This window comes from Neolamprologus brichardi, chromosome 11, assembly GCF_056152115.1.
Source record: "Neolamprologus brichardi isolate AB-2024 chromosome 11, ASM5615211v1, whole genome shotgun sequence".
Taxonomy (NCBI): Eukaryota; Metazoa; Chordata; class Actinopteri; order Cichliformes; family Cichlidae; genus Neolamprologus; species Neolamprologus brichardi.
The window spans coordinates 28788821-28816455 of record NC_142114.1 but is presented as its reverse complement, the minus strand read 5'-3'; the positions used below and the strand labels follow the sequence as shown (position 1 = coordinate 28816455).

The following is a 27635-nucleotide window of genomic DNA, read 5'->3' as shown; positions in this document are numbered from 1 at the left end:
CACCCCAACCGGTCGCAGCAGATGGCCGCCCCTCCCTGAGCCTGGTTCTGCTGGAGGTTTCTTCCTGTTAAAAGGGAGTTTTTCCTTCCCACTGTCGCCAAAGTGCTGCTCATAGGGGGTCATATGATTGTTGGGCTTTTCTCTGTATCTATGAAGCGCCTTGAGGCGACATTTGTTGTGATTTGGCGCTATATAAATTTGACGCTTTTCTTTGCAAGCTCCTTTGACTACAATGACCTGGATGACTGAGAACCTTCACAGACATATGGATTTTATAGTGAACAAATGATGTTTTAAGGGCAAAACTGACCTGCAAAGAAGTTCATTCACAGAGAATTCTATGAGGAAAAGACCTTACCTGATTAGGTTAAGAGCCTGAAGCACTAGTTCAATGTAGCATGCCGTTTCTTTTGTAAACTATAGTATGATTCAGCGGAAAGAAACCAGAAAATAAAGCTATATATGATTTAATTCCTCTGCTTCATCATGCCTGGGTTCACAACACCAAGCTGGAGAAGATGCTACATTCATGGCTACATTCACTCTACACAGTCTACAGCTTGAGCCTCATTCCTGTTAAATAAAAACACCCAGAAGGAGACAGAAAAGCCATTACAGCCTACAGTGTGGAGGTGAAGCATCCTATCCAGAGATGTAATCCGATTACTTTTTCAAGTAACGAGTAAAGTAAGGGATTACTATTGCAAAAACGGTAATTAGATTATCGTTACTTTCCCGTAGGAACGCTGCGTTACTGCGTTACTAAAACCGTGATTTTTCTGCGAGAATGTCTCATGACAGTGACGTAAGCAAGTGCGACGTTCGTGACAACAGCTGTGTGCAGATCAACAATGGATCATATATCGAGTGCGGAGAGAGTATGAGCGTGCAGCGTTTAAAGCGTGGAAGTACTGACCTTACTTTGAGTTTGATTCCATAAAAAGTGACAAAAACATTAGTGTCCGTTGTGCGTGGGAAGAAAACTTCTTTTTACAGCGAAAAAACCCCTAAACTTCCGAGCAAGCACCGAGTAGCTACGACGTAATGGGAAACTCACAGAGAAACTGCGGTATCCTTCCACTGACCGCTGCACACCTGCACCAGGGTAACCCTCCGCCTACCCCACTCCTGCTTTACAGGTGAAAATAGAGCAACAGGACCGCTAGTCTTTGATTTTATTTATTTTCTGCTGTGTTTTACTTGCATCTATTTGAAAGACTGAGTGTAAACACAAAAAATATTTTTATTTTATGTGCTGAAATGTGCAGAAAATAGGTTTAAATATTAAACAAATTTCTTCCAGTCAGAGAATGTTGCATATAATTAAATTTTTGCTTGATGCATAAAGTTAAAAGATTAAAACTAATACAACAAGTTTTAAAAAGAGACTTTTCCATTTGATTACATTTTGTATGATGATTATGCAGAAAAAGGAGAATTGGGCTGAAAGATCTATCGCTTTATCACCTATTCAGGTTGTAAATCGTGTTTTTAAAAAGTAACTAAGTAACTAAGTAATTAATTACTTTTGAAAATAAGTAATCAGTAAAGTAACTGGATTACTTTTTTGGGGGAAGTAATCAGTAATTAGTTACTGATTACTTTTTTCAAGTAACTTGACCAACACTGATCCTATCAAAAACAGTTCTGCTGCCAACAGCTTTTGTATTAGAAATCATTCAGCAGTAATGAGATCCCGACTATTTCTTTGTGATTTATTTTTTATTTGACAGTTTTCCCAACAAAATCTTGAATCCAGAATTGCGTTCAATTAAATAATGTTCCTATTGGTGACGTTTTCCTGTTTTTCAAACCACTAGTAACACACTTCATTGAATTCCAGTGAATCTGACGCTGCAGTGAGCTGCAGATGCTCAGTAACATCAAAACAACCACTGCTTTCTATTCGTCTACATTTTAATCATTCACGAGACGTGTTTCGCGTTTTGTTTTTCAGAGAAAGCTGAAACAAAATGTGGTGAAGACAGAAAGAGAGAGGGAAGGAGAGAGGTGAGCAGGACGAGGTGCAAAAAGAAGAGAAGCGGAAATCTCCAGACAGCTGAGCACCTTTGCAGGGGGGAGGGGAGGAGGGGGGGAGGACGATGGCCAGTCAGCGCTGTGACAGAACTCCCAAGGGCTCCAGGGTAGTGTATATGCATGTGTGTGTGTGGAAATGGACAAAAGTGTGCGAGACTGTGTGTCTACGTGCATGAAGAGGGGGCAGGGCAGGAGGCTTCTATTAATAGCAGGTTTTCCCCAACTAGCAGAGTACACTGGGCTTGTTTAAGGATCCAGTGAGGGAGACGTGTTAGCAGCTCTTGTAGAGCAGAACTGATCATTTATAGATGACTTACACTGCAGTGTTCTTCTCTCATGAACTTACAAGTCTCAGAAACACGGTACAGTAAAAGCCTAATTGTATTCCTACAGGTACAATCTACACAAATGTACCGTTATTAGGGTTCAAGGCAATTATGGGTTCCTTTAAAGTCACAATATGTTCACAGGAAGCAAGTCGGTCCAATATCAGGAGACAGTCAGTGTTCAACTGTACAGAAGCTGAGCAAACGATTATTTTTTCACTTAGGTTTTAAGGTTTATATAAGTTAAATGAAAAGCATTTAAATAGTCTCAAAAGGAGTTCATTTAAGGTCAGTCTTTCAGTAAAAAACATATGCATCCTCTATACCCTACTTATTATATATTAGTCTGTTTGTTTCATTTTCCTGTGTGATTTAAATAATTCACTTTTCATCCAGTGGTTTGTTGTTTGTGGATTTTATGACTTTTCGATTTGCTTATGAAGCACAGTGAGCTGAGATTTCTTCTGTAAACTTCTAGTTTTCCTTCATATCACCTGCAAAATTAGCATGGTTCTCCTTTGTGGTGCTTCCCCTGCTTTGTTTTTATTGAACAACCAAATAAAAAGTAGTGCAGGAAGAGAATACAGCTGCAGTTTCTTGTGGTGACTGTGAAAGTCAGCCAGCAAATATCCACTGCTACCACTGAAAGCTGAAGTAATAAATGCTATAAGTGCTTTGCAGTGGTCTCACTTTGTGAAGGTAGTGTGAATAAGGGTGTTTGGTCCAAACAAACACTGCAGCAGCTGATTAAAATGCCTTCAAAAAGAGGGGAAATAGCTCCTGAATAAGCTGTTTGCTCGGTTACCTGCAGCTCTGTTTGGCAGCACTCATCAAATCCCCCGCACTGTTTACGCTGCTTCCAATTTTGTAAACAAAGTCAGGTGTTTTTTTACGGTATTCTGAATCATTTGTTATAAGGCTTATTTGTGTGTTGCGTGTAGTAAAGATAATTTACGACTGCTGTTTCTGCACTGAGTGGAAATATTACTTTTAGGGGTTTATAAAAAATTAAATTTAAGAAAAAGCTCATTTTGATAACAAAGCTCAGTGTTTTTCAAATGAATATGTAACCCAGAAGCTTCTATATTAATTTTCTAGTATTGGAGAAGTACTGATATGCAAACTTACCGTAATTGTCGGGCTACTTTTTGCACAAGCTTTGAACCCTGCAGCTTTTAGTCAGGTGTGGCTTTTCTATGGATTGTCCATGATTTTTGTGATATCGTAAGACGATTTGTTTTGTTTGTTCCGCTGTTGTACGGCACTACGTTGCCTGGCGGAAGGGCATGTGATCAGACACACAGTATCGGGGTTCAAGAGTGGTAAATTGGTCACATGTCCATCCGCCAGGCAACATAGTGCCGTACAAGTAGCGTGAAAAACAAACTTCAAAGTAGCGCTACGCGTTCAGCGGGAGGCTTGGATGACGAGCGGTGATAAACTTGCGAAAAGCAAGTTATGCTCAACTCCACCGGTGGAATCTGACAGCGTGGAAAAGTGTGAAAGCATCCATGATCACCAACGGATTTCGAAGGGCTGGACTGCTGCATGATGGAGAGCAGCACGGCCCTTCAGAGGGTGTTCGACTCTGACACTGACAACGAGGATTTGTTTGGTTTTGAAAGTGACAACGAAGGAAAGAAACTGAGAGTGGATGACGAAGCCATCCTGAGCCTGTTCGTATCAGACACTGGAGAAGATGACTTTGGTGGTTTTAGTGCAGGAAGAAGAGAAAGATGGTGGTGAATGACTGACTTTTCTTCTTGTTAAAGCCGTGTCGCTGCACCTGAGCCTAAAAGGTAGGCCAATCTATTTTTCTGGTGTGCTGTAGGTTATTGTTATGTACTACATTTGTTACTATGAAGCACAGTACATGTTTCGTACTTGTATTTACCGCTACTTGTACAAATACCTAAAAAGTTATGCAAATATGTACCCATAACTTGTTTTTCAAAATATTAATAAAAGGGGTGTGTCTCCAAACAGCCATCTCTTTCCTGACAATTCCCTTTGTGCATATTCTCTTACATATGATAAGTCAACACTGAAACACCTGCAGCTTTTAGTCAGGTGCGGCTAATGTATGTACAAAACAGGATTTTCCCCTGATTTTAGCTTGTGCGGCTAATATTCAGGTGCGCTTTGTAGTCCGGAAAATACGGTAACTTCTTTCTGATGCTCATACATGTACAGCAGGCTACAATATCCAAACCTATTTGCCTACATTTTTCTCTGACAGATCATCCCCAGGACCGATTGACTGTTTTCACCCATTTTATCCCTTCATCCTTGATTTCAGTTGCTGATTCCATGTCCATGAAAAGGCCGAGGATACATTATATTACACAAAGGTTCCTTTTAGCCTGAGGAGAACTGTGCAGTCGCTGTCTCAAAATGCAGCCATGCAACTGCAATAATTAGAGGAGACGGTGAACATATTGTAGCAAAGGTTACAGATAAAAACAACCTTCTCGTGACTATATTTAACAGAACTGTGGCTGGAAATACACTGAATGCTGAGCAGTGAGAAAACTTCTTAACACCAAAAGGCTGAGGATGCGCTGATCCTGCATATATAACAAACTCCCGTCTCTCCTATATGACAAAAAAGCTACAGTCCACTGCAGCTTCACAACAAGGGCAAATCAATGACAACCACTTCACTGTTTCACTGCTGTGTCGATGTGTTTCGTCGAGCTCGTCGAGCAGAAACGCTGCACCAGGGTTTTATTTAGACCCCTCGATCCGTCATCATTCCCTGTGTTTGATCCTTATTTAATTCTAGTCTTTGTGTTGCTGAAATGTCAAACGACGGATCCGTGATCATGTCGACATTGTTGCAGTCGCCCTTTACATGCACATACTAATGCACACGCAAAACAGATGATCCAGAACACTGCGTGGGGTAAGAGCAGCTAGCAGGATAGGCTGAGATGGAGCCTGAGGATGGGGGTCGGAAGAGGAGACTGCATGCAGAGAGGTACGAGCACAAGAGGCTCTCTCGCATGAGTCAGGAATGTTGCGTAACAGGAAGAGGGGAGGGAATAGAGGCCAGTCGTGTCTCCCTGCCCCTCCCCCAGCATGACACAAACCCAGAGGGAGAAAGAAGGGGAAAGGAGGTATAGATCAGGCAGCAATTTAAGTCGCAAGTACATCAACAACATCCGAGTTATTTTACTTAATTAAGTCCATTTTGCGTGGTTTTCTAATTTTGCTCCACTTCCTTTTAGAATGATCCATCATATGCACTGGCTAATGTGTTTGTCTGACAGCTGGAGGGATAATTTTTAATATTTAATATTGTGAAAAATTATATGCAAGTAGTTATTTCATTGGCTTTCTTTAATAATTTGCCCTTTCTCCTCTTTCCTTTTGGTCGTCATCACTGAGTTGGGCCTCTCTGTCTTATTGGTGGTAAGAACTTGCTGTTGTTAACTGACAGAAGCAATGGGTGATGTCACTGTGACCATTTCCATCTTTTATATACAGGCTACACTCATGAATACCATTGGCTGAGCTGTCGTAAGCATACATCTGATGAACTTTTCTGGTAAGGTCTTCCCAGATGAATAAAAGTGATCTTTTGGACCTCTGTATCTGGACAATTGAGCATGTATTTTCATGTATTACACATATACAGTAACTCGTGCTCTGGGTGTTACCATACTGAGTGATAATCTTGCATAAATGTGGCACTAATCATTTATAATAAACTGCAGCAGACTCTGTACAGACCAGCTTTAGCCATATGTTCATAATTTTGTTCGTGCATTGACTTTTCTGACATGGATTCCTGGATCAGAAAGCAAAAATGTAAAATGCTGAATTTGGCAGAAGATCGACTCAATAACAAGGTTTCACACAGCTCTCCATGAGCGATATAGAATTTCATGTTGAATGATTTAATATAATAATATAATATAAGTTTTCTAGATTTGAAAAAGACATTTTGTTAAAGCCAAAACTACAAAAAAATATTGAAATGAAGCCTAACTGTGATTCTGAACCTTATACTGCAAAATCACTGAGGAATCAGAGACATTACGGGGAACCCTTCCTCTTGTCCTTGAAGCTGGCAGATTTAAAAACATCCAGGAGGATAACGGACTGTGTGAGTTATGTAAATTAGAAGATGATGCAAGAATATCCAAATCTTTAAAATTCAATGTTTTGGCGCACTGAGGACGACAGAATGAAATGTTCTTTTAGGGATACGGGTAAATTAGCCCTTCTCAGGTGGCATCGTGCTTTTTGTCTTATTTTCACTTCATGGCCCTGATTTTTTCTTTTTATTTAATTGTGTCTCATAAGCCTGTTTGGGCTGCTTCCATTGATTTATGCATAGCCCAGTTAATCAACAGTGTTGGTCAAGTTACTTGAAAAAAGTAATCAGTAACTAATTACTGATTACTTCCCCAAAAAAGTACTTTACTGATTACATATTTTCAAAAGTAATTCATTACTTAGTTACTTTTTAAAAACACGATTTACAACCTGAATAGGTGATAAATCGATAGATCTTTCAGCCCAATTCTACTTTTTCTGCATAATCATCATACAAAATGTAATCAAATGGAAAAGTCTCTTTTTAAAACTTGTTTTATTAGTTTTAATCTTTTAACTTTATGCATCAAGCAAACATTTAATTATCTGCAACATTCTCTGACTGGAAGAAATTAGTTTAATATTTAAACCTATTTTCTGCACATTCCAGCACATAAATATTTTTTTTGTGTGTTTACACTCACTCTTTCAAATAGATGCAAGTAAAACACAGCAGAAAATAAATAAAGTCAAAGACTAGCGGTCCTGTTGCTCTATTTTCACCTGTAAAGCAGGAGTGGGGTGGGCGGAGGTTTACCCTGGTGCAGGTGTGCTGCAGCGGTCAGTGGAAGAATCCGCGAGTTTCTCTGTGAGTTTCCCATTACGTCGTAGCTACTCGGTGCTTGTTTGGAAGTTTAGGGGTTTTTTTCGCTGTAAAAAGAAGTTTTCTTCCCACGCACAACGGACACTAATGTTTTTGTCACTTTTTATGGAATCAAACTCAAAGTAAGGTCAGTACTTCCACGCTTTAAACGCTGCACGCTCATACTCTCTCTGCACTCGATATTTGATCCATTGTTGATCTGCACACAGCTGTTGTCACGAACGTCGCACTCGCTTACGTCACTGTCATGAGACACTCTCGCAAAAAAATCACGGTTTTAGTAACGCAGTAACGCAGCGTTCCTACGGGAAAGTAACGGTAATCTAATTACCGTTTTTGCAATAGTAATCCCTTACTTTACTCGTTACTTGGAAAAAGTAATCGGATTACAGTAACGCGTTACGTGTTACTGCCCATCTCTGTTAATCAATCATATAATACTGTTGATAAAAACACTTAATCAGAATGTCTATCATCACCTAAAGTGAAAGTTTCATACTGAAACAAACTTTGAGCACTTGAACTGTCAATCAGAATTAACAGCTAATGTTTGAACAGAGGACTCTTATGAACCCATGATGTTCACTTTAAGCACCACAGATATTCAACATCCACATCAGCTGTACAGTTGAACAGTCAACACCCCTCTGAGAGGAAATTATGTAATCAGAGCGCATCCAACTCATCAACATTACAGTAAATAAAACCAACAACATGGAGTCCAGGCAGAGCTCTAACAGGGATCTGCATTCAGCTGTTAGTGGATTCAGCAGCGCTTCAATCAAAATCATGCGTCGCTTTCACTGAAGTGTATTTACTTCTTCTTTTTCTTCTTCTTCTTCCTGCCTTTCAGGGCAACCATAGCACATCATCTGCCTGTATCTCACCCTATCCCTGTCACACCACCACTCTACAGGTCCTCCTTCACTACATCTATGAATTGTCCCTGAGGTCTTCCCGTTTTCCTCCTACCTGATCTGCTACCCTTCTTCTGCACATCTTTCTCAATTTGTCTCCAAACTGCTCATCCTGAGATTAGAAATGTAATGATTTCTAGTCATGTCCATCCTGGTCACTCCCAATGAAAACTCTTTTTTTTGTTCGTTCCACCATCTTCACACCATACTTCTACTCATTTTCATTCTTCTTCTCTCCAGAACAAACCTACACCTCTCCAGGTTCCTGCATGATCTCATCTGTCAGCCGCTGAAAAGAATACGGGCATCAGAGCTGATGTAATCCTAACCCCACCTTGAACCCATCTGTTACTGCTACCACACACCTCCTCACTGTGTTGAGGTCCCCATACACGTCCAGCACCACCCTCACTTACTCAGGCCTTTGGTGTCCAGCCAATGACAGATGGCGTGGTAGGATTCGGAGCCTGACCAGATATTCTGGGTTTACAAAGGTAAATATTTAAACTATCTACTCTAAACAAAAGAAAATAAAACAAAAACAAAGAAAATGTGCATTAAAATATACATTTTACGGGAAGTTCAAGACTGGCGTGCCCTGTCCATGGTACTACATCATTACTTTAGAGCAGGGGTCCCCAATCCCAGTCCACGAGGGCCGGTGTCCCTGCAGGTTTTAGATCTCACCCTGGGTCAACACACTTGAATCACATGATTAGTTCATTACCAGGCCTCTGGAGGACTTCAAGACATGCTGGCTGTATCCCAATTCAGGGTCTGCAGCCTTAAAGGCCACATTTTAAGGCCGATTACGTCACCGCGACGCGACGAAGGCTGTCCCAATGCGAAGGCTGCCCAAAATGCGGCCCTCAAATGCGTCCTTAATTTCCCTGAATTTTAAGGACGTGGCGGTGTAGGCTTCGTGGCCCAACATATCCCAGAATGCATAGCGCGGCGGTGGGTGTGGATAATTTTGCCGAAAAAAACAGCGGATGAGGGGCGCCTGAAGAGTAAACTTTAAGTAAGTACTGAATATTATGTCACTTATTTATGTGCAAATGTTTAATAACGAAGAACATTAAAACATTACTGTTGGCCACATGTCGGCAAAGTTATGTGACATTAGTGACGTTTGTACTAACTTGGTTTTAAAGCCTTTACTTTAAAATATACGCCGTTCAATAGCTGAGCTTAATTAGAGAATGATCAAAGCTCATGTAGAAACAAACAAACAAATGAACAAAGATTTTCTCCTTCATTTCTGTCAAACAAAGCTGTATGAAACGTTTCTAGCTGTTAGTATCATGGTTGCTAGGCAACCTGGGCAGCGCAACGGAGGCTAGACCGTCCCATTTCACAAGCCTCGCACTTCCGGCCTTAGCGGTCTTTGAGTACGCGGCCCTTGAGGATCGTTGAGGCTGCGTACTTTAAGGCTGCAGACCCTGAATTGGGATACAGCCATAGAGAAGGTAATTTATCCATTTAAATCAGCTGTGATGGATCAAGGACACATCTGAAACCTGCAGGGACACCGGCCCTCGTGGACTGGGATTGGGGACCCCTGCTTTAGAGGGTACCAACACAGAAACAAGCGGTTGGACTTCAAGAAGGTACCTCATTTTCTGAGTGTGAACACACACACATGCATACACATAAATACACACATTGTATTCAGCTAAAAACAGCTGAAGTGAAGCAGAGAACATCATGTTTGGACTGGCTGAGCGTTCGATTTTAAATGCTGCTGCTGCCGTTCAGGAGCTGCATGGGCAGTTGAATCTTAAATAGCTGTAGTTCCACTGCCAACGAGGCTGTCGAAAACCAATTACCGGGGATAAGCTGCAAAGGTAATGGCTAAGATGAGGCAGAGATAAAATGTGAAGTGGTGGCCTACGCTGCCAAAGGAGGCACACAGATAAAAAATAAAGAGAGAGAGACAATACAGAGTAGACTAGTTGAAAGAAAAGTTGCACATTGGCTCTTATGTAATCCCCCCTCCTGAGTGTTGACAAGCGAGCTCAGAGCGAGCAAGAGAGTGAAATGTGGATATCTTACCCAGCATGCCTTTGTTGGGCTCGGAGAGACACATGTCTATTTGAGCACTGGGCAACACGAAGCCAACAACAAAGATCTCCACGCCGTCTGCCATTAGTGCCAGGCCCAGGACAAAGTAGAGCGTCCACTGGAACTTCCCGTGGCCACACTCCTGCAGGATGGTCTCGTACTGCTGTGCCAACTCCTCCTGATCTTTTCTCCTCTCGCCCTCATAGGCCGAAAGATCCCTGAACTGCTGTGCCTGCGCGGCTGTCACGCCATCCATGCTGCCAGCTTTCCCCGATTCAGCTCTCGGGATGCCCTGGTACTCGCCCTCATAGATCTCGTCATCCTCATCGTGTCCTTCGGTGGAGTCGCTGTGGCCTTCTTCATCATTGGCGCGGCTGTCGTTGCGATAATATCCGCCGTCATTGCTCGGCACGCCAGCATAATCGTCGTCGTCATCTTCCTCTTCAAATCGCTTATAAGAGCGTTTGGTGTACTCATCTGTCATTTTATCCATGCCACGCCCCACCTTCTTACCGACCTGCTTCTTAGCAACTTTGGCAATGTCCTTGGCGCCGCGGACGAAGTCTGAGCGGCTGTCTCTGTAGCGACCGTCATCGTCCATCTTGGATATGTAGAGGTGGTGTCGGTCAGTTGCTGCGAGGAATAGGAAGTATCAGGAGCAGCCCAGGCACATGAGTGTGCAATGGGTATTTATGTGAGCTGATAAATTCAGCACTGAGGACAGCTCCCAGCTCCACTGCACTGCTGCTGCAGCTGCACGGAGTCGGCTCAGACACAATAAATCCTGTGGAAAAGCAAAGAAAAGAGTCGAGTTAGCACGAGTCATACAACACCTGTCAGGCAGAGACACGTTTTTAAACAGTCTAGGTTCAAGTAATTAATAGTGAAATGCACAGGACCACAGGCATTCACATCGCATTGACATTTGCAGGACATATTATCTGGCTCAGCACTAATGGTTGGAGGAAAAAAAGGACATGACAGCTTTAAGAAGCTGACAACTGAGTCTAGAGCTCAGTGGTCTGTATTAATAGTTATCTCACAGCTCTGTCTACAGCCCAAATCACACTGTGGCATTTACAGCGGTGCACCACAGAGCTACCGAACATATAATGGTCCATGCTGTGACACAGGCCTGTGCAATTAACAAGCAAAGAGCTGCAGCAAAGGTCAGCATATACAGAAAGTACCGCCGTGGTGGGGGTTAAATTCAAGTTTACCCCAAGAACACTTGTGATTATAAGTGTATTTGTATTTGTATAGTGCTTTACTAGTCCCTAAGGACCCCAAAGCTTTACATATCCAGTCATCCACCCATTCACACACTGGTGATGGCAGCTACATTGTAGCCACAGCCACCCTGGGGCGCACTGACAGAGGCGAGGCTGCCGGACACTGGCGCCACCGGGCCCTCAGCCCACCACCAGTAGGCAACGGGTGAAGTGTCTCGCCCAAGGACACAACGACCGAGACTGTCCAAGCCGGGGCTCGAACCGGCAACCTTCCGATTACAAGGCGAACTCCCAACTCTTGAGCCACAATCGCCCATAATCCATGTACTGTTTTTAAATCCAGACACTGAATACTTGAAACAGTCAGGCAATCCCATGATTTCACAGTCAGAATATAATACGACTTCAAAATGGTCCAAAGAGTCATTTTTTTTATAGATCAAGGCCTGAGTAACCCAACCTTAAGTTTTTATTAAGGTGTTTGTCACATAGATATAAAACAAGCTCAGAGATTAAGCGGGTGTTATAGACAGGGTGATTAGTTTATGTAAAAATGTAGTTTGTTGTTGTTCTGGTTTACGTGCTGAAAATGGTTTTTATTTGTGTATGTTCAATGTGTTCGACTTGTACATAGTTAACCATATATGATCAAATAATGTTGAATCCTGGATATGGATTTGTAAGCAATGAAATTTGAAATAAGGGGGTAGGAACAAGAAAAGTGTCAACTTCATCCTACTCCTTTCCGAGCACACGCATTCTGCAGACAAAGATATCTACATGAAAACTTGATGATTTTTAAGTTTTGTTTTTTGTTTTTTTTTTCTGTTGTTATTTCAATTATATTTGCATTTTCGAAATAAAATTATATCTATCTATCTATTCCCACATAGACGATTCACTTTTCAAGACATCATTAGGTATTTATGAAATATTTAGTTTGTACAGAAAAGAACTTGTCTTTCCTCACTGAGTCATAATTTGCAATCGTGATTCTATCAGCAGGACTGCCTGCTCTTTTCTCTGTCTCTGTGAAGCTGCTCTGTTTTGTCTTACTGACAGGAGCATGCTGTGCCAAAGGAAAAGGCTGTAAGCTCAACAAATAGACGTAATAAACTGAGCATTTACTGTATGATCAAACATTTGGCATCCTACGAACGGTTCCCGACTAGAAGGATTAATGTGATGATTAAGAAGGAGATAAAATGTGTCTGAATTTCTATTGTGTTAAATATTGGACACATTCGCCTCTTTGAGTCCTCGGAAATCCTCAAATGGGATCTATTTCACTGTTTCTTATTTTCTATCACACATCCATTCTTATAATGGTGGATGCTCACATGAACTACAGCAAATCTTTTGTTTATGAGGGGCAGTCAAGAAGTTTGCTTAAATATTGATGTACTGAGGCCTAGCATAAGACAAACAAGCATTGTTATGAACTATTCGTGTAAATCATGCAAAGCTACTCTAGTATAGGCTAAGAATAATAATATGTATTTAGTGAGCAAGTTATTAACCCTGTAAATTATTTAGTGTCCAGTGGATTTAATTAGTCATCTTACTGAAGTGAGGTCATTTCCTGTGGTGTCAGTCGTTGCCGTGGTTACTAATTAAAAAGCTGCACCCAATGACACCCATTAGTGATGGTGTAAAGTTTAACAGGGTTGTAAATCAAATAATTCTGAGACACAAAATCTCTCCATCCCATTGCTTCGTCTAAGAAATCACAAGCAAACATGGAAGCTAATAAAGCCGTGACATCTGCCATGCAGAATTTCTCCAAGATTGTTTACTGTTTGCCTGCAGCGATGACAAATCTTCGACATGTATGTGCTCAGGAGAACAGGCAGAGATGACGTGTCCTTGGAGAGAAAGTCTCTGAGGGTCGACTGCAGCTGTAGCAGGCACTGAAGTAATTTTAGTAGCTTTCCACAGTCTCTTTAAAGAGAACTGCAGCAGCAGCTCAGTGGGAGAGAGAAAGACAACGTTCAGCCTGAGGGATCAAGCAGCTCCCAGCATCACGACTACAAACGCTGGCTGAATGTTCTGCAGCAGGTCAAAAGAACAGCGCTATCTGCCTGCTTAGTGTGAATATGATCAGTACAAGCACGCCATGATGTAAATATTCAGTAGTGTGAAATATTCAGGTCACAAAGGTAAAAATAATCAACAGTTGAAATTCTTACAATCTTGTTCTACTGAATTGTAACAGTTACTAATTATGAACACTAACCACTAACAGTATTCTCTTCCTCGCTTAGTCTCATGTTATTGTCTTTCACAAAACAATATTTAAAAATATTATTGGTACAAAATAAAAAGACATTATGTGTGTAATTATTTTACGATCTATTTCATGGCTCTAACACGGAAGTTACTCTTAGTAGTCAAGAAGCTTGCACCAGTAATAACGAAATAAAAAGGTTCAAGTGATTCTTTAACCCTCTAAGACCTACCATAGAACCAAGTCCGCCAGAGCTTATATTATATTTTTACATGTTGTGGAGCCATTTTTGGGAGCATTTCAAGTTGCTATACATCAATACAACCATTACAGCCTACATTTTAATAATATGTCTGCATTAAGTACATAGTAATTACATAAATTTCAAAAAAGTGCAATAAACTACAAAAAAAATGAAAATTGTTTTTGTTGTTTTAACATATATTTCTAGTTTGAGAAATTTAAGAGGCTTATCCCTCAAAACTGTAAATACAAAAAAGTTGCACAAAATAGTTTCCCACCACAGGAAATTTATTTTGAGTGTCTTCATAGTTTTATTTTTGAAATACACCAATTTTTATATACTGCAGGAAAAATTTAAATAAATATTATAGTGCAAATTTGCAAAAAAGCAGCATATGCATCAAAATAAACTATTTCCAGCAGTGCAATATGAGTCCTAAGCATCCCAGAAACGACACAGAAAGTCATAAAGTCAAACATAACTTTTAAAAACACCAGTATAGGCTCATGAGGCCCTGATGGTAAAAAAACTACATTTCCGCGAAAATGACATCACTTCCGGTTTTGGGCAGGTCATGGCGGACATGCAATAGTTCGCGCTGAGTCTAATCCAATGTGGGAAGTGTTACAAACAGCTGATCGGATCGGCAAAGCGTGTTTCTGGAATATTATGTTTTTGTTGCTGCAAGTGCTTTTTATGCAGTTTTTGCAAAGCTATATGTGGAAGGAAACTGTGACCGAGGACAAGCTGATGGCATAAGATGTAAGTACAACTCCTCCGGTTTCATATGCAAAAAAAATTATTGCGCTAGCTCATGTGGTTGCAGAGTTACCGGGATTTAAAAATAGTTACGCAAAACAAAGCGTGCCCGCTCCGACCGGTTTTAAAGGGTTAAAGCCCTGGAAAACCTTCTCTCCTGTTGGGGGAAAATATTTTGTCATACTCTCATATTAACTTCACAGATATCATAAAAAGTGTACAATGTTGCCCGAATGTTCAGGGAGTGATCAGATGTGCAGAGAGAGCTCGGATCAATGAATCAGTGGAACGTGTAATTAGAGAAACATGTCGGCTACTACAGATGGGCAGTATTAAACAACACTGGGTAAGTGCCAAGCTAACCTCATTATCATTGTTCCTGCTCATTATAAAAAACACTGGCCCATTTGTAAAAGTGTTAACAAGTGCACAATGATATTATTATAGCAAGGAAATTACAGATGCAAAACAAGGGGGCAGGATGTTAAATACTGGGAAGGTAGGAGGGAGGGAATCCCTGAAAACTTCCTGTGTAGCCTCAGGGGTGATGAACAGACAGACTGCCGAGCCAACGTCACACGACCCAGAGGTCTGCAGGGACAATGAGTGTCTAAGAACGCTCAGTGAGAGCCAGCTGAAAGCAAAACCCAAGGAGACGAGAGAAAATGGCATCAGTGAGATCCTCTTTCACTCCGGCTGTCAGGATTAGAAGAGAACAGCAAAATAAATGCAGAGGTTACGGAATACAAATCTACTTAAATGGCACCTGTATCACCTGCATGTAAATCCACCTTCTCCCTGCTTCTGTCTACGCTCTGTACCTCTCAGAATGAAAGGTGAAAAATGTCAAAAATAAAGTTAAACCAAGATCTCCCCACAAGGACGCAACAGTGAGCCAGAGCAGTGCTCTGAGCTACATGCTAACATGAAAAGGCCCTATCCATCCAACAGTGTAGACACGTCACACAAGAAAGAACAAATGCCGATATCACGCCAGCGCTAAAGGAAAAGTCTAAGGATCCTTAAAGCTGTCTAAGGAGCTTGGAAAGAAAAGCGTCTGGACTTCTTTAAGTTGCTTGAAGACGTTTCACCTCTTATTTGAGAAGCTTCTTTAGTTTTAGGGTCAAATGGTGGAGAGTCCCAGATTTAAGCCCTGTGGGAGTTTCCCCCCGGATGGACCAGGATGTGAGTGGGCATTAAGGCGTGTGGGAAGGGATCTCAGAACTGGATTATAGATGGCAGACAGTTGGTGTCGTAAACCACCGCCTCTGTTCAAAGATGGTCGCTCACAGTGGATATAGATGCTTTTTTCACCCCTTTTTGTCTTCTCTGTCCAAAATGTGAACACTGGCATCTTCGAAAGAGTGACCTTTGTCCTTTAGATGCAGGTGGACACCCGTGGAGGTGGCTCTTCCATGTTGTGCCATGCGTTTGTGAAGTGGCTGTTTGGTGTCTCCAATGTAGAGGTCTGAGCGTTCCTCGCTACACTGTATTGCATACTCTACATTGTTAAGCTTGTGTTTAGGAGTTTTGTCTTTGGGATGAACCAGTGTTTGTCTGAGTGTGTGGCTGGGCCTGAAGCACACTGGGATGTCGTGCTTGGAGAAGACTCTCCTGAGTTTTTCCGATACAGAGGGGATGACAGTGTTGTTGCGTTTGTCTTTCTGATCCTCCCTAGTTGGTGTCTGATCTTCTTTTCTGTGCTGATGAAAGCCCAATTAGGATGACTGCATGTTTTACGAGCTTCCTTTACATGTGTGTGTTCCCTCTTTTTCTCTTCAGGCTTAGAGGGAACATTTACATGTATTTAAACTACTTCAGAAAACCTAAACTGAGAAATTACTAAAGAGAAATATATTTAGCTTTGCTGTCTAGGCTCCAAACTGGTCATCCCCAACACAAAACACCAGGAAACAGGTAAATAACAAATAATCCTACTGGAGGCTAAAGGTGGATGCTTGTGTGGTGGAGGCATTGTAACAACAGGAAGCAATGCTGCGTCTGGGCATCATGACATGTGACCAGAGATGGATTGAGTAACGCGTTACTGTAATCCGATTACTTTTTTCAAGTAACGAGTAAAGTAAGGGATTACTATTGCAAAAACGGTAATTAGATTACCGTTACTTTCCTGTAGGAACGCTGCGTTTCTGCGTTACTAAAACCGTGATTTTTTTGCGAGAATGTCGTAAGCCAGTGCGACGTTCGTGACAACAGCTGTGTGCAGATCAACAATGGATCATATATCGAGTGCAGAGAGAGTATGAGCGTGCAGCGTTTAAAGCGTGGAAGTACTGACCTTACTTTGAGTTTGATTCCATAAAAAGTGACAAAAACATTAGTGTCCGTTGTGCGTGGGAAGAAAACTTCTTTTTACAGCGAAAAACCCCTAAACTTCCAAACAAGCACCGAGTAGCTACGACGTAATGGGAAACTCACAGAGAAACTGCCGTATCCTTCCGCTGACCGCTGTGGCACACCTGCACCAGGGTAAACCTCCGCCTACCCCACTCCTGCTTTACAGGTGAAAATAGAGCAACACGACCGCTAGTCTTTGACTTTATTTATTTTCTGCTGTGTTTTACTTGCATCTATTTGAAAGACTGAGTGTAAACACAAAAAATATACATTTTATGTGCTGGAATGTGCAGAAAATAGGTTTAAATGTTAAACTAATTTCTTCCAGTCAGAGAATGTTGCAGATAATTTAATTTTTGCTTCATGCATAAAGTTAAAAGATTAAAACTAATAAAACAAGTTTTAAAAAGAGACTTTTCCATTTGATCACATTTTGTATGATGATTATGCAGGAAAAGTAGAATTGGGCTGAAAGATCTATCACTTTATCACCTATTCAGGTTGTAAATCGTGTTTTAAAAAAGTAACTAAGTAACTAAGTAATTAATTACTTTTGAAAATAAGTAATCAGTAAAGTAACAGGATTACTTTTTGGGGGGAAGTAATCAGTAATTAGTTACTGATTACTTTTTTCAAGTAACTTGACCAACACTGCATGTGACTTCTTTGTACTTTATGATCTATAGCTTGAGCTATCTTTTCTTCAGGTATCTGTTCTAGTTCAGCTCCTTCCAGTGTGAAGAAGCTGATTCTTCCAGTATTTTCCCACCACTGTACTTTATACAGGCAGAGAACTAAGGATTAATGACTGGTGAACTGCATCAGTCACAAACACGCGGGGGTCAAAAACACAAACACTTCAGATTGAACTGCAGCAACAAGCAGTCGAGGTTACATCGATTTCTTGTGTACATAAGTTAGTTGGGCCTCAGAGGTACGGTTTAACAGTTCTGCTCAAATCAAGTGAGAGAAAAGCAAATATTTGGAGTTATTGCTTTGGATTTTTTGGCTTACAGTGAGTCCCTCAGGTCGCAGACTCTGGATGGATTTTGACAGAAACTATTCAGGTTGCTGCACAGATTTAATCATTCTTATAGTTCATCCAACATCACTTATTAGTCCACCTATCCATCATCATTCGCGAGGTTATCTTAAACAGACTGGAGATCTTTGTTTTCCACACATTCACACTGTGAAGCGCAGCATCACAGCACGAGCAAATGCTGTGAAAGGCATTTGGTGCTTGGTCATCAGCCTGGATCTCATCCTGCTCATTGCTCATTATTAGTCTTCACTTGCATGTTTGTGTTAAGTGAATGACCAATTCATGGAGCTCCAGCCAGGAGATTCAAACGTGTTATTATCAAGCAAAACAAGCATCAATGTCGTTTCTATAGCGATACAGCAGGCAGATAGAAAATCAGAAACATACGGAGGATAAAGGCAGTACACACATATTAACAAACTGCTTTGTCTTGGTTGCTCAGCTTGGACTCACATGTTCACCTGCTGCTAATCAATCTGTTGCCTGGTCAGCAGTCCCACGAATAAGAAGGTTAGAAATGTTGAAGCAGAAGAAACTGAGAAACTCAGAAGTTAGCCCACACAAATGTGGAATGGGAGGAAATAATGCCACGATAACGTTTTACATTTAAAGGGTCAAAGATTGGCTTTACTGTGACATAATATTCAATAATCCTTTTAGCCATTATTTCACCCCAGGACGCAGCACCGGACGCCAGGGTGGAGATCATATTTTACACTGACACTTTAAAACGGGGGTCTTCTCTCTCACTGGGTTGGAGATGTGTGTGAAGAATCTACACATCTTTGCAGATTCATATTTGAAAGCAGTGACTGCTTATCAGATTTAACAACCAAGCATAAAACAGTAAAACAAACCTTTTGTTAAATTCTACAAACTCTTTTGTTTATAAAAAGATGGCTTGTTTATCTTGTTGTTCCTCGAGTATTTAAAAGTAGAATGGGAGGCAGAGCCTTCAGTTTTCAGGCCCCTCTTCTGTGGAACCAGCTTCCAGTTTGGATTCGGGAGACAGACGCTATCTCTACTTTTAAGATTAGGCTTCAAACTTTCCTTTTTGCTAAAGCATATAGTTAGGGCTGGACCAGGTGACCCTGAATCCTCCCTTAGTTATGCTGCAATAGACGTAGGCTGCCGGGGGATTCCCATGATGCATTGAGTTTTTCCTTTCCAGTCACCTTTCTCACTCACTATGTATTAACAGACCTCTCTGCATTGAATCATATCTGTTATTAACCTCTGTCTCTCTTCCACAGCATGTCTTTATCCTGTCTTCCTTCTCTCACCCCAACCAATCACAGCAGATGGCCCCGCCCCTCCCTGAGCCTGGTTCTGTTGGAGGTTTCTTCCTGTTAAAAGGGAGTTTTTCCTTCCCACTGTCGCCAAAGTGCTTGCTCATAGGGGGTCATATGATTGTTGGGTTTTTCTCTGTATCTATGAAGCGCCTTGAAGCGACTTTTGTTGTGATTTGGCGCTATATAAATAAAATTGAATTGAATTGAATTGAATTATAACAATCTGACAAATATGGATATGACCTGCATCTTAACTGGCTAGTTGAGTCAACCAAAAGTCAGTTTTGAAGGTAAAAGTGGGTCTAAACCAGTACCAGTAAGGTGTGGCTATAGTAAATTGGTTGATTAGTGTATAATTTTTAATATGATTGGAACTTACAATATGCAAAAGATTAAAAAAGTAAATAATGCCATTTGGTCTCATATTGTCTGACATCAATATCAGAACCTGTTTGTAAATAATTAACACACGTTACTTAATAAAATTTAGAATTTAGCACCAACCTGTTGGTGTTGGCTGAATTCATATAATGAAGATAACTGCCAGAGATGGGCGTATAAAGTGTATATGGTTTTCCTCCTTTGAGTCTAAAGCTTTAACTTCCTCTGATCTGTGTTTTAGAAGCAATTTTGAGAGCGACTCTACCAAGAACACATTTAAGAAACACGTCAGCCGTGATGGCTGTGCTTGCTGCTGCAGAAAAAGATGAATTTCATGGCTGCAAAGAGAGAAGTGATAAACCTGAGACTCCAGCTTTTATCCACCATCCTGTCTGAATCACACTTTGTCTGTGTTCTGTAGCGTAAAGTCTGCAGCACAAATCAGAAAGGATCAAAGAGATGATCTGAAAGGGAAAATATACACTCTTAAATGGACTGGAGTACAGTGCATTCAAGTGTTTAAATGCTGACTCATCCTAATGAAGTGAGCTGTCTAAACACTGAAAATGCTTTGCAGTGGAAGAAGTCATTTGAAATGACAGCAGCCAGTCAAAACAACCAGTCCACTCTCTACCTTTATGACCTGTGACAAAAAAGGCTGAGGACATGGAGGCGGGTCTTACCACTGTGTTAGGCTGTTACTATCACTGTTGGTAACATTAACTCTCTTTGTCTGTTTCTCTATTTTTAGCCATTATAGAGCCACAATGTTCTACATCCATGTTTGCATATGGCTCAATCTATTATCAACCACTCATTAAGAAGCCAACCGAATAACTGATCCTCTTTCATCACCATGGTCACAACCTTTGTACCAGGGGACTCTTGAGGCCCATCTGAATATAATGAAGTATCCCATCACCTTATGATAAGCCTTTCACAAGCCGGAGACGCTGAGATGAGAGTGTGTTCTGCTTGACTCGCTGCCTATGAATAACAAACAGTTTGGTGGAGTGCATATGTAGGGTTAGTGTGCAGCTGTGGCTGCTTCCTCAGCACTGAAAATATCTCCCCGTTCACGGATTTTCAATAAATATACACTTTTGCTGGCCTTTGGGGGTTTTGCAGAAATGGCAGGCTGAGTTGTGCCGTGCAAAGAATTATTGCGAAACAAAGCATTTTCCCAAACTGCTCCGTCATCTCCGAAGACGTGTAAAATGATAATAAATTAAGAGTCAAATGGGGAACCGAGCAAATACTCCGCCTGTCGTTGGCTGCTGATGAAAGACTTAATTATGTAATCCTATTTTCTTCCAGTGAGCAGAGACAATGCCAGAGGGTTGGGAAGCACTGCCTTACACACAGCCACACATGCAACATAAAATGCGGCAGCCTAAAAGCATGCTAACAGAAAAAAATATGCGAGTTAAATAAATGATGCTGTCTTGGAGCTACACTGCAGTCTAGACTGCACAAGTCACACAGGTACAAGTCACACACTCAGGTGGAGGAACTGCTTCAGAAAATAGAAAAACATCTGCTTAAACACCTTAATACATGAGGATCTTAGTTCTAATAAATGAATGTGCCAGCTGATGGAGCTGGTGGAGACGAAGAGAGCTAAAAGGAGCTGTGATATTGGACGTACGATTGGCATGTGGTCAAAAACATGAATCCATAAATACTGTTGTTACTGGTGGTTCCTAAATGTGTATGAATCACAGAAAGAATACAATAGATGGATGTAGCCTTACATCACACATGGTTTGTGTATTTATGGACAGAAGTCCCCACATTTTGACACAAACATCGATACCTCAGTAGACCCGAGGCTCATAATCACAGATAATCAAGCAAACTTGACCTTTTCCAAAGGCATCAAACACAGCATGCAGCTGGTTGATAACTGTCTTACCTCAAATTAAGCTATCTAGACACATTTTTGGCTGCCATAGTCTCTCACACAGTCTGAGACTACTTGCTACTCTCATTCTTTGACCAAGCAGTGAGGTGTGGTCTCTCATTTCCCACAACAGCACAACTACATTGCGCACATTACCAACCAGGCCGCCTGCCTAAAAGGTCTCTGCTGGTAAACTTGTCCAAACAGTTACAACAACACAAAGTCAAGAGTTCAGTGACTGAAATAAACTAAGGTGGAACAGTGCAGACAGCTAGTGGAAATACACGTCAGTCAAGGCAGACTGTTGTAACCACCAGGACACCGGGTGTTTAAGCTGCTGCCGTCTGGCAGGAGGTTCAGGCTCCTGAGGTCCCGAACAAATAGACTCAAGGACAGATTTTTCAACAGGGCAATAGCCCTGATCAATGCAAATAGCTGCCCTGACTGGCTACCTCCCTGGACTTTTTTAGGGGGGAGGTAACAATGTTTAAAACAATGACAATAATAATATTTATATTTATAACAAGGTGCAATAATAACAGTGTGCAATACAAATACACTTCTTCTTCTTTTTTATTACTAAGTTAATATACTGTGTTGTGTTGTTTGTGTTGCGTTGTGATGTGTCATATCGTGTCGTGTTGTGTTATATGTAGTGCCGACGTAGGACAGTTTTCCAATTTCATTGTACTACTGTACTATGTATGACTGTGCAATGACAATAAAGAGTTATCTTATCTTATCTTATCTTTAATGATGCATAGCTTTAAACCTTAAATGTGCATTTTATGAAAATTCACCTTCTTTTGTTGTTATGTAGGAGAAAATCAGCATTGTTTATCTTTGTTCTAAAGTCAGGCATTTTACAAACAAGCCTATGAAGCTTAACATCCATTTGAAGTAAGCCCCAAGTGGCCATTTGAGGAACTGCAATCTTTGTGACTTTATTTGCTTCACTTAACAGATTCGCAGGTTAGAATAAAGTATTTATGTGTTTATTAACCTCTGTCTCTCTTCCACAGCATGTCTTTATCCTGTCTTCCTTCTCTCACCCCAACCGGTCGCAGCAGATGGCCCCGCCCCTCCCTGAGCCTGGTTCTGCCGGAGGTTTCTTCCTGTTAAAAGGGAGTTTTTCCTTCCCACTGTCGCCAAAGTGCTTGCTCATAGGGGGTCATATGATTGTTGGGTTTTTCTCTGTATCTATGAAGCGCCTTGAGGCGACTTTTGTTGTGATTTGGCGCTATATAAATAAAATTGAATTGAATTGAATTGAATTGAATTAATATATTGTGACCAAAAATTACTTAAGTAATAAATCTCAGACAAAGTACATCAGCCTTTAAATTCTGAGCGCACCTTTGAAACTGCTCCAAATAAAAACCACTTCAGGGATAATGGAAGAAGCATAATGTTGTTTGTATCTGTGAGAATTGACCTTTTAAAACCAGACGTTGGGTTTTCCCCTCGTTAAGACAAGATAATGTGATCATTAATCTGTTTTGTTGCAGCTATACCGGTGGTATTTAAACTGTAAGCCTCACTGACATTCCTTTCAAAGAGCACTGGAGATTCCCATCTGCCACTAAATTAGTCTAAATGATGAGGCACTTCTATCGACAGCAGCGTATAACCACCATTCATAACGCTCGTTGATGGCCCTGAGCTTTCAACAGTTACTCTTTCATACAGAGAAAAAAAATCCAAAGCATCTGTTAAACTGAGCTAATAAAATGGATGTTGTCATTGACACCAGGCTGTGGCACGCACTGATAAGAATGAGACATTTTATTTCGTGGAAATCCAAGACCCACTTAGCAGCAGACAGGTTTCGGCCCAGAAAAAGATAAGCACTTGTGTGCTCAGAGAAGATGGATGAGGTAGAAGAAACCAATGCAGAGTTCATCGCGCAGCAGCATCACCCTTAAACCGCTTCATAAAACAACACTGAAAACATCATCTGAACAGACTGGCTTCGATCAGATCCCGTCACACTTGACACACGTTACACAAGTGAAAAAGAATATTGAGCACACAGATCACTGCTATTAAGCGTTGCATCTTTAGCACATCTCTGACTGAGTGTACAGTGTCTGTAGCTATAAAAGAAACAAGTGCTTTATCTCAGAACCACCCAGATAGAGGCTGAAAATTGGCCATTATAAACCAAAGACTGGTGTGGGACAAAATTCAGACCATGTCAGAAAGTTATTGATGTCCATCGCACAATGTGACCGCAGCTGCAGCCTACTGCAGTGAGTTGCCCTCGGCTCTTTGGAGAGCATCTTTGTTTGATTTCCTGAACCACAGCTTCACTGGTTGGTTTGTTCGATCAGCAGCTGTTTATGACAAGTGTTGTCATACTCTTCAACCTGATACAATAAACCACCCAGACAGAACTGGGCTTTTTAGGCTCTGCACTGTGTTCGTTAGCAGTGTTGGGGAGTAACGGAATACATGTACCGCCATTACGTATTTAAAATACAAAACATGAGTAACTGTATTCCGTTACAGTTACCGTTTAAAAAGGTGGTATTTAGAATACAGTTACTTTGTTGAAATAAATGGATTACATGGTGGTACTTCCCTGTTTCACATTGTGGCGGGTCAGGACTGTTTGGGTTTTGTTTGACAGCTACGTTCTGTTGTTCCAGGCGGCAGCGTTGCGGTTGCCATGGTTACATGGTGACGCTCTCTCTCTGCGTGTTTCCTGGGTGAGAGAGGCCTTTTTTGTTGTTGTTGTGCTAAGCTAACAGGCAGAATGCTACCGGTATAGCTCTAAAGAATGTAGCATCATAGGCAGTGTAGTCCGTGCTGCAGGGAGAATGGACTGACATACCCATTATGTGTCTGTGAGCGAGGGAGGGAGAAAAAGGAAAAGTACGAGCTGTCATCGAGCAAAAACGGGAGCTGGAAGCATGTAAATATAATAATAACCACTGCAGCCAAGAAGAGAGCCTGACGAGCCCAGTTGTAAGTAAGCTATTAAGACTCGACTGTACACCGTGTTCGTGTTTTCCTCCAAAAACAATAAGTTCCGTTGGAGCAGCCTTTCAACGCCTCTCTCTGTCTCTTGCAAGCAAAGTTGACCCAGACAACAAAGTAAAGCTAGTTTTCGGCTACGAGCCGACACAGAACCCACCGTATTAGCCAGAGGTCCCTTTACTACGGTTCGGAGCCGCGGACCTTCAGTAACAGTAATAAATCACAGCAATAGTACATTCATGTAGTTGTAAACAGCATGATAATATATTAAGTAATCCAAAGTATTCAGAATACGTTACTCTCATTGAGTAACGTAACGGAATACGTTACAGAATACATTTTGGGGCATGTATTCTGTATTCTGTAATGGAATACATTTTAAAAGTAACCTTCCCAACACTGTTCGTTAGTGACCTGAGAAGAATTCATATATCAAGCCCCCAATTAGGCTGTGCACTGCCAATGAAAACTGATTATTGGCACCAGAATTTACATGAATAAGTGAGTTTATAGGATAAAGTGAAAGACAACAAGAGGTCATAAAACTCAGTGGGACAAGTGCAGTAGATTTAGACAATGAAGCACATGCAACACTCTGCACTGTCACTGCAAAGCCGTGCGTTTTGCAGAGTCACATAACGTAACACCTCCCACCCTTCACTGCACATTGTTGATTACCTGTCGTCATCAACACGTAAACCTTCACCCGGACGAGCCTCAAATCGCTCACCACATCTCTCTGTCCTGCTTCTAAAACACGACAATCCTATAACCTGAAAGTTTAGCTGTCCCATCATCGCTCCACTTGAGTGTTGAAATGATTGCAGAGTTATTACTGAAGACCAAAAACTACCCTTACCAGCATTTATGTTACTTGTTGCACAGCTTGCACAATGCACAATACAGCAATCCATGCAAAATATTAGTCATTACATTAAAAGGTAAAAACTTGCAATGATTTTTGCAACTTATTATAAAAAGCTAACCAACATGCACCCAGTAAATATTCATAATTATTACCCAAGCTCTTATTTACACACTGAATTTTGTTGCGCATTTGACAGCACAGATGCAGTAATTAGCAAGCGTGACAGAGATGGGCCTGAGTGATGAGCGCTTGTCTGTGAATCGCTGCAAATGTTTGTACGTAGAGGTGAGCCTTAGAGAGCTGAAAGCCTTTTCCACACATGACCTTAGGCGAGTGATCCAGGTGGGATCAGATCGCCCCACATGCAAGTTAATGTCAGTTACGAGCAGAGTCAGAGTGATTAAAAAAAGCAGTGTGAAAAAGCCAAAGACGGCCCAGTGGTAATTCCTGCAAGCTGCAGATGGCTGGTAATGTCATGCACTGAATTCATTCCTCCTGACATCTTTGATTTCATGCTGTGACGCACGTAGTGAATATTCTCCTCTGATTGTCCCTGTGGCTCAGCACATCTTGATCAAGATGACATGCTGATAGATAGAAAAAGATTCATTCCAGAATCAAAAAGACATTAAATCGGCTTAAAATTAATATAATTTTCAGTGTATTTCACAATATTGTGTACCTTTCACGGGCTGGCCTTCAAATTACACATCACATTCTCAATCCGTGGTGTTAATAGACTGAGGGGGTGTCTGAGGTTGTGGTGTCAAATCCACTGGTACCAAGCTATTTTAGCACAAACCTTTCAGTTTCTTGGCAACAACAAGCACTGCAATCATCATGATGCCAGGTAAGTTGCTGTCACAATCCCCTCTGAAGTCAACACAAGTAGAACGAAAGCCAAGGCCTTTCATTGAGGCGACTCAGGCGTTATAACGGCTTTTCAGCGGTGCTTTCTCACACCCAGCTTTCAGTCCAGTTCCCTGCGTCCTTCCATCATTTGCTGGACACTTTTTCTTTATAATCAACACTGGAAAATAAGGGAAACAGGTCGAATCTAACTAATTATTCACAGCCCATTAAGATGCACATAAAATCCTCCCGAGCACACAGACGTCTGTGTGTTCATTCTCAGCCTTCTGATATCTCAGATACATACAGAGTCTTTTCTGTTGTCTTGAGTGCATCGGGAGCATTGCATTCTGGGTGGGGTCAGTAAGGTCCACCCACCCCCTCCCAAATACTCAGTCAACAACCACCAATGCTCATAATAAAGCACGGTCTCCGCTGCCATTATGAGCTCAGACCACAGGAGGAGATTACATTCAGCCACGGGTTCATTTCACATCAGCTCACTAAAGTGGAAAAGCCAGACGTGCCAGCTGACTGTCTATGTACTGTACGTGTTTCATTGGCTGTGGGAGGCTGTACAAACAGAGTTATGAAAATCTAAAGACAGTTTATGGGAAAAATAAGTGGGGATGGCGCTGATAGTCTAATGGTCCCAGTTTTGTTGCCTTTTTATCCAAGTTATTTTGTTTTTATTGTTTCCCATTGTTTACCTTGTCCATGTCGCTTGTGTTTCCTTGTCTGTGTCTCTGATATTCACCATACTTCCTGTTCCCGTTTTGGCACCTGTATCCCAATTCAGGGTCTGCAGCCTTAAAGGCCGCATTTTAAGGCCGATTACGTCACAGCGACGCGACGAAAGCTGTCCCAATTCGAAGGCTGCTCTAAATGCGGCCCTCAAATGCGTCCTTCATTTCCCTGAATTTTAAGGCTGTGGCGGTTGTCACTACCCGATCCGTACCGGAAACCCGATCGGTACCCCGCTTTCGCAAATCTTACGTCACTTCCTCTCTTTGCCAACATTGCGACACTCAATATATTTGAATGATACGGTTAGCGCCCAGTTAGCTCCTAGCATTTCTCAACAGCTCTGCCTCCTTTTCGACTGCCCGGGACATTTAAACAATGGATAATCCGTATACAAACAAATTCATGCTTTTCTCCTCAACAGAGAGCGTTCCCCGATTGAACAACAGCGCCGTAAAATAAGAAGAATGGTGCCTA

General features: G+C 41.5%; 1 protein-coding gene across 1 annotated transcript in view; it reads right to left on the bottom strand.

Annotated features, from left to right (window-relative positions):
* The window catches only part of sv2a (synaptic vesicle glycoprotein 2A), a 65203-nt gene that overhangs the window by 26569 nt on the left and 10999 nt on the right, over nt 1-27635 (bottom strand). The window contains exon 2 of the mRNA XM_087848497.1: nt 10263-11055. Within this exon, the coding sequence (XP_087704623.1) occupies nt 10263-10872 (610 nt within the window). The 5' untranslated portion in view covers nt 10873-11055. The remainder of the gene's footprint in view (nt 1-10262; nt 11056-27635) is intronic.